Genomic DNA, 6,983 nt, shown 5'->3' with positions numbered 1-6,983 from the left:
TTAAATATATCAATCGCGATTAAATCATTAATCGACTGATCGGTAAGTTAATCGATCATTCGCCCAGCCGTAATGTATAGATAAAGGTGTGCCTTTCTAACGATACTTTCACAAAGCACACATTCTTAAGTACCTGGGTGGTTCGATATTTCTTCGAAAGGCTCGAATGGACATTCCGAACAGAGTATACCGCTCCTTTCGCCGCGCCGAAAGGAATGCTGGGAACTAGCTGTATATAACATGGACGCGCTGACAAGCGGGCTAGGGCAGTACCACCTAGAGGACAATGCCGGCGGATGACGTCATCGTTAGTGAATTCCCGACCCGCCCCAAGCGGCAAACTCGCTGAAGCTCGACGAGGCTAGGCCAGGCAACGTTTCTTATGTATACAAGGCCGAATCGCTCGATCTTGCTACGTCACCTACAAGGGGCCTGCGAGGGCGGCCGATTGGACACGAGCGCTACGTCATCACTCGGCAGGGACTCTTGTTCATTCAGCAAACAGCGGACCGACGACGCGCCACCCGCGTCCAAATGTGCACCCCGCTCTGGTTCCTTTTAACAGAAGCTTGCGCGGTACTCGTTACGATACATCATATTACTTGTAATCAATTAGTTTTTAGAGTAATTTTGTAATCTTTTGAATACATTTATTAGGAAGTAACCACATGAGTAATTTCATTACTTCTAGAAGTACTGAAATTAAAGTAACCCTCGCTATTTTTCTGTTCCCCTCTATGATGGCGCCCTTAGGTGTCGTTCCAAGGAAGCGTCGAAACCAGTCTACGACAGCAGGATGGTTTAGCGAAATCTGGGGACTCGAAAGATAAGTAGTTTTGGAGTTTGATGATTCTAATCCAGCGAGGGGCCACCCGTTTTCAAATCGGTGGAAGTGTCTGTCGTTTTGAATATCTCAAGTAATCGGAAAACTAGCGGCCAATTTCTTTTCTTCTCAAGTAATCGAGTAGTCTAATTTTAGTATCTTTTTACCGAGTGAAATTGTAAGTGTAAGCAATTATTTTTTTCGAGTAACGGATACAAGACTGCTTTAGGTGACGGAGAAAATTCCGCGCTACGCCCTTGCAATACATAGCTTGTTTTTTTCTCTTTTTTTTCAACTTTAGACTTTCAAAATGCTTTCGAGGCTACACAAATGCGCGTTTTTTTTTTTGTGTGTGTTTTTTTCGCCACACAAGCCTTGGGCACGTTGCACGAGGGGTGAATTTAGCGAATCACTATGCTTCCCACGCTCTTGGCTGACACTCGGAGAGTTTCTAATCGAACCCATTTCTTCTATTTGAACAATTAAAAAAAAATGTAATAAATTATAGTTAACTAACCTACTTATTGCGACAGTAAAAACTATCTTTACGTCCCCCTGTCCGTATAGAACTCCCCTGCGAAGACCGCGTTAGTATAGATTTCACGGCTTTTAAAACATATCTGTACACCCACCACGCCCTCTCTCTTCCTTTCTCTCTCAATAGTTCTTCAGTGTCACGTGGTAGATGCTGCGGGAGCAAGGAGGAGCACGCTCGACACTCTTATAATTCGTTGCGCGTTTCGCACGCGGTTTAATTTTTTGCAAAAGGTCCGTCGTACTCGAGTGAGGACGGTTCACACAAAACTACGACGCGACAAACTACTTCCAAAGACATTTATGCTCTTTGAGACGTAGCTTTTAATGCGCTGGGACAAAAGCGTCTTCGGAATCGCTTGCACCGACAGCGTTGAGAGTTTTAGCGACCCGGCGCCGAGGTGGAAGACTCAATGTGAGGGAATGCTGCTGCGGCTTCCTCGGAGACTGCTGTCTCATTGCCCATCCGAGGCTGGACTGGCTCCAATGGTTCTTTCCTGTCGTTGTCGTCGAAACTGCCGTCGCCGCTGATTTTCCCCTCTGTGGCGGCGCAGTTCTGTGAGGGTTCGCGACAAAGAGCATGGTATACACACCAGCATGCTCGATGCAAACCAGAGCCGCGTTTGTCCACACTATCCCTGTGCGCACTGCGTCTGGGCAGATACCCGATCGTGAGATGAAGCGTCTGCGCGTGCGCAGTGACGACGGAAACGCCACTCTAGTGGCGTGACGTAAGAGAACTAACTGATTTGGTGTATGTAATGCCACTAAATAAGCTACGCTTCGCAGCAACGACATTTGGCCATATTGTGTCTTAAAATCAGGGTTGCCATATATCTGAAGCTTTATCTGAAATCGCAAGAAACGCTTTTCCGCCCTCCAGAAATGTTTCAACAGTTCGCGACAGAGCAAAGCAATATTATATGAGCTTCCTAACACCGAATCTAATGCTAAGGAAGTCGCACTTTTGAATCATGACGATCGGCAGTTGCGTCTGCTCTGCATACGAACCAAAATGGCGGCGCCCACAACAACATCGGGGAACAGAGTGCCGATACTCTAAGCTCAGCTCATTTAGTGGCTCTAGGTGTATGCATGCGGACGCTTTGTCTTTGCGGTGACGTAATACACGCGGCGTTCGCTTCAGACATGATGGTAGAATCATGTGCGGGACCACCTCAGGCATGTTTGAACCATGATTACTTCATACACACGTGTGCTGCGAACAACAGACAGTTTTTGTGTAATCAATTTGGCAGGACCGACACACAAACACGGAAGTGACACGCCTCGGTCATTGTTTGCGGGTAAGGGTGAGTCAAATAAAGATTGTTTATACTTTGATCTAAATCATAATTTAGATCAAACAAAAGTCTTAGTATGACGATTTAAATCAAAATGTGTCCCTCAAAAGTAATCCCGTAAAATATTCCATATTTATCATTTCTTTATCATTTGGTGCCTTCTTTCTATCTGCTTTTGCTTATATTTGTTATCAAATAATCGGAGAAGAGATAGTTATTTTAGGCTGAACGCGAACAAAAAGCAGCCCTATTTCGGACAATCGCTAGCGCTGGGCTTTCTATCTACTTCCTTTGTCAGAAGAACAAGAAAAGGAGCAAAAATCTGGAAAAGTATGGGGGAGAAAATCAGAAAATGAAACAAATATACCTTTTTTTCTTTAACAAACCAAGAAACCAAGTCATTTTTGTTCCTATATGGCGGGATTGCATTAAATAAATGTTAATTGCAATGCTAAAATTTACCGTACTTCGCAATAGAACAGAGTTTTAGGGAACTGCTTTCGCAGATTCGATACGGTACGAATAGCCGTCCGCGGTACGAAGTGCGCATGCGCTACCGCAGAAGACTGGCGCATGCGCAGTTCGTACCGGACGGCCCACCGTTTACAGGATCGGATGTGCAAAAACGGTTCCCTGAAACTAGATCGGACCGATCGGTGAATTTTTTTTGCAACGCATAAAATACATGCTACCATAAATAATCAACTTTCGAGCTACAGTGATTTAGATAAAAATAAACCTGATTTCAAGCAAATATTGCAAAGTTTACTTAAACTAAAAGAAAATTTATGTTTTTTTGTTTTTTTTTTCACTATGTAGCAGACTGTTTATTATATGTAGGATTCCGTGTTTTCGGAGTTTATTTTCTTGCTAAAAATTCGGGGTTTACCGGAGTTTATTTTTTGTTACATTAAAACTTGGGTATAGGCGAGTTGGTCCACGCTGAATCAAAAGGTTAAAAGCGCGAACAAAACGAGGTCAATAAAGACACAAAGATTTTCAGTTCTAAGAAATTCGGTATTTAATTTTACAATGTTCCCAAATTTAAAAAAAAAAAAAAATTCCGGTTAGTGTTTTTTGGATTTTTTTCGGATTGTGTGACCATAGCATTAGTGTGAATAATCGTGCACACTAAAAGTCTTTACATCCTTAAGGGCACAAATCAGCCTGACCCAGGCCAAACACTCCAGTGTCTTATTTTGGGACAAATTGCGACATCCTTCGGGCACCCTGCAGGAACACTCACAGTGTCCCAGGGGGCCTTTGAATGTTCCAGAGCTGTGCTAAGAATACAATTACTAATAATACCGACACGTCGTCATACATTCGCAAAAACTTAACTCTACGGCCGCACAACGATATTCTCGTAATATTTTTGCGGACGTTTCTTTCTTACGGGATGCGTGTGAAGAAGAAACCTACCTCGACGGCTTTTAGTATATAGTTGCCTTTGAACAGAGGCTGAAAGATAGGAGCAAATAAAAGCAAAGTCGTTATGAAGTTCACACCCACAGGACTAGACCAACACCAGCTATAATAATACTACTAGCAATAATAATAACTATAATAAGTTAATATTATTTACTTTCATGTGCCCACAAACAGTTCGAGACATTCCGTGTGGTAAGCAACAAATATAACGCAAATAATAATAAACGAAAAAAAAAAAACCACAGGTATCCACCTACGCAAGTAATGTACTATCGAAACTGTAGTAAAATGCTGTTACATAAAAAAAATCTTTTCAATGTGGTCAAAATTGCACTGATTAATTTTTTTTTTTTTTTTTTTTTTTTTGTAGGAAATGTGGTAAAGAGCGCCTGTGTGTGAGGGGCTGCGCTGGAGCCTCTTTCGTGTTCGGAGTTTTAATGAACGAAGAGCGGTGTTGATGTGAGCCAAGGTTGAAGAAGGAATCAACATGCAGGACGAATACGATGCCGCCAAGTCTTTTAAGTAGCAAGGGATATATAGCGAACAACCGATTAAAGGCGGGAAAATCGAGGAAAGAGAGAGTAACTAAGAAGAGAGGATGGAGGGAAGGCAAGATAAGATAAAATGCAAAGTCAGGTCGACAGAGTCGTCTCTGATTTGAAAAATTCAACTTCAGTCTTCGTCAGAAACACACGACGTTTGACGTTTCCGCTGTTCATGGCGAATGACTCAATAATCTCCAAGCCATATCTGATGAAATGTCCCTTCCCCAAGATTCTTGTGCCTTTGGGCAAAGATTGGAAATGAGTGCTGCGTCAGCGATGGGCTCACGAAGCACTCGTGTTCTGACCGTCTTAACACGAGTCCGGGTTGAACGCTTTTACAGCCATCGTGTCCAATCTGGCCTCCGCAATGTGTGGTACTATCGCGGACAAAATAAACTGAAGCAGTTTCTCAAGCGTCTTTGTCCTTCCTGCTGGTTATATCATCTTTGAGAGCTGTGGTCCGAAATAGGAATGCAACGCCAAGTTGAGATCCCACACTTCGGGTTCTTTGACGATTTGAGAGTTCACAGAGCTTATGGGGAGTGGAGATGCCGGCCGGATAGGCTGTTCGAGCCCATATTGTCTGCCGGGGTACGTAAAAAATCTAGCGATGCGCCCTTGTGACACGTATTATACTATACGTATCACAACACATCACGTCAACCCCGCCCTATAGGCGGGGTTGACGTGACAAACAGGTACGATCGTCCTATTGCATTTGTAGGCAAGACTGGGAATGACGTGACGTGGACTCTAAAACGAACACGATAAGGTATCGCGCAGGATTGTGGATGAGCCTCATTGAGGTGTTCAAAAAAATTTCTTCTTTGCAATAAAAAGAAAACCAATATAGGAGGCAGGCGGAATCCATTTTTGGGCTTCGATTGTGCTTCGAGGCGAACACTAAGTGCAAAAGGATAAATGTAGATGTCGATTGTCTATTTAACTAAAATTTAAAGGTAAACTTTTCATTCCCGGAATTGGTGCACCTGTCTGTGACAAAAACCTCAAGGTGGCCGCGTATTCTGAGATTGTTCTATTCTGTAGAATTTTCGTGGTGGAGATGGAATCATCAAAGTCGCCATCCACTGCGGCTATTATGCCTTCAATACCGCGAAGTAAAACGCGAAAGCCCTTCCCAATGTTACACAGTCCCTGTGTATAACATTTTGTATGATTGGGGGATTGGTGGCCGAGTGGGCTAGCGTACACCAGCTCGGAGCACGTGGAGCGAAATCTCGCGCTGCAGAACCCAGGGATCCTGGGTTCAATCCCCACCCCGCCCGTTTCGATCTGGATGAGCGTCGTATGGGCGCGCGGTCGTGTATCACTACTGCGTGGTTGTGCTGCACTGACTAAATTGCTTATCTTTAAGCTGAAAGACAAGTTGCCAGTTGAGGCAGACTAACTTCCGGCTGTTTAAACATACAGACAGCAACTTTTTTCATTGATTTTGCAGCTTTCTTTTTTTGCTTCTTGGAGCAAAAAAAAAAAAAAAATATTACCTTCAATGTAATACCTTTCCCGTTTTTTTTTTGTTTTTTTTTTTAGTTTGTGTTTTGAGAAGTCTTGAAAAGAAACACCTTCTGAACATACACTCACTTCAATATTTTCCTTCCTGCCCAAGTCGTCATCAAAATCGTCATCCCCCTATTGTCAGTGACAGGTCAAGAACGAAGTGGAAGCCCCTCCCACCCCTTTCCGCTTTAGTAGAGCGAACGCTGGAGAGAAGGAGACCTCCTCTTCACTGTTCGCTCCGCTGAAGTGGAAAGGGGTGGGAGGAGCTTCCACTTCGTTCTTGACCTGTCACCGACTATAGGCGCATAAAAGATTAAACAAAAATATGTCATGGTGGCAAGCGTGATTGCACGCCCCATCTATATTATGTCAGGTTCACATAGCGCACTAAACTTTTCTACGGGTGAAAAATTAATTGTTAGTGAACATTTATTACTGCACTAACCGGATACTCTTCAAAGCAAATCTGAACTCCAAAAATAAAGATTTTCTCAAACTTTTAGACTTTCACCGAAAAAACAATTATCGGGATATTTAAGTTTCAATACATTTTGTTCAACAGGTCGACCCAAAATAAAAGCATGCTTGCAAACAGCTCAAACTCTCGAAGACTGTTTGGGTGCCTGGGTTGCAGAAGTAGCTCACAAAATAAAATTTCTCAAATGAAAAAAAAAAAAAAATGCTGACTAACATTTACATCTAGAAGTTAATTTTGAGTTAGAAGCCATTGCTAAACGTGCTTCTATTTTGGCACATCATACCGAAAGAAAAGCAGGAAGGAACAGCGCGTCATCGTGCTACAAATTAAGTATTGCGAGCTAAAATTTC

At 43.0% G+C, this 6,983-nt stretch overlaps 1 protein-coding gene across 2 annotated transcripts in view; it reads right to left on the bottom strand.

The window, feature by feature from the left end:
• Nucleotides 1-1,675: 1,675 nt before the first annotated feature.
• The window catches only part of LOC121836126, a 151,738-nt gene continuing 146,430 nt past the window's right edge, over nucleotides 1,676-6,983 (bottom strand). The window contains exons 4-5 of one of the 2 annotated variants that reach the window (XM_042290884.1): nucleotides 4,084-4,122; nucleotides 1,676-1,913 (exon numbers count right to left, since the gene is read on the bottom strand). In XM_042290884.1, coding sequence (XP_042146818.1) covers nucleotides 1,740-1,913; nucleotides 4,084-4,122 — 213 coding nt within the window. In that variant the 3' untranslated portion in view covers nucleotides 1,676-1,739. The remainder of the gene's footprint in view (nucleotides 1,914-4,083; nucleotides 4,123-6,983) is intronic. The other variant, XR_006077789.1, reaches the window with a different exon arrangement.

Source organism: Ixodes scapularis, unplaced genomic scaffold (assembly GCF_016920785.2).
Source record: "Ixodes scapularis isolate PalLabHiFi unplaced genomic scaffold, ASM1692078v2 PGA_scaffold1__304_contigs__length_218370807, whole genome shotgun sequence".
Taxonomy (NCBI): domain Eukaryota; kingdom Metazoa; phylum Arthropoda; class Arachnida; order Ixodida; family Ixodidae; genus Ixodes; species Ixodes scapularis.
This window is presented reverse-complemented; position numbering and strand designations above follow the sequence as displayed.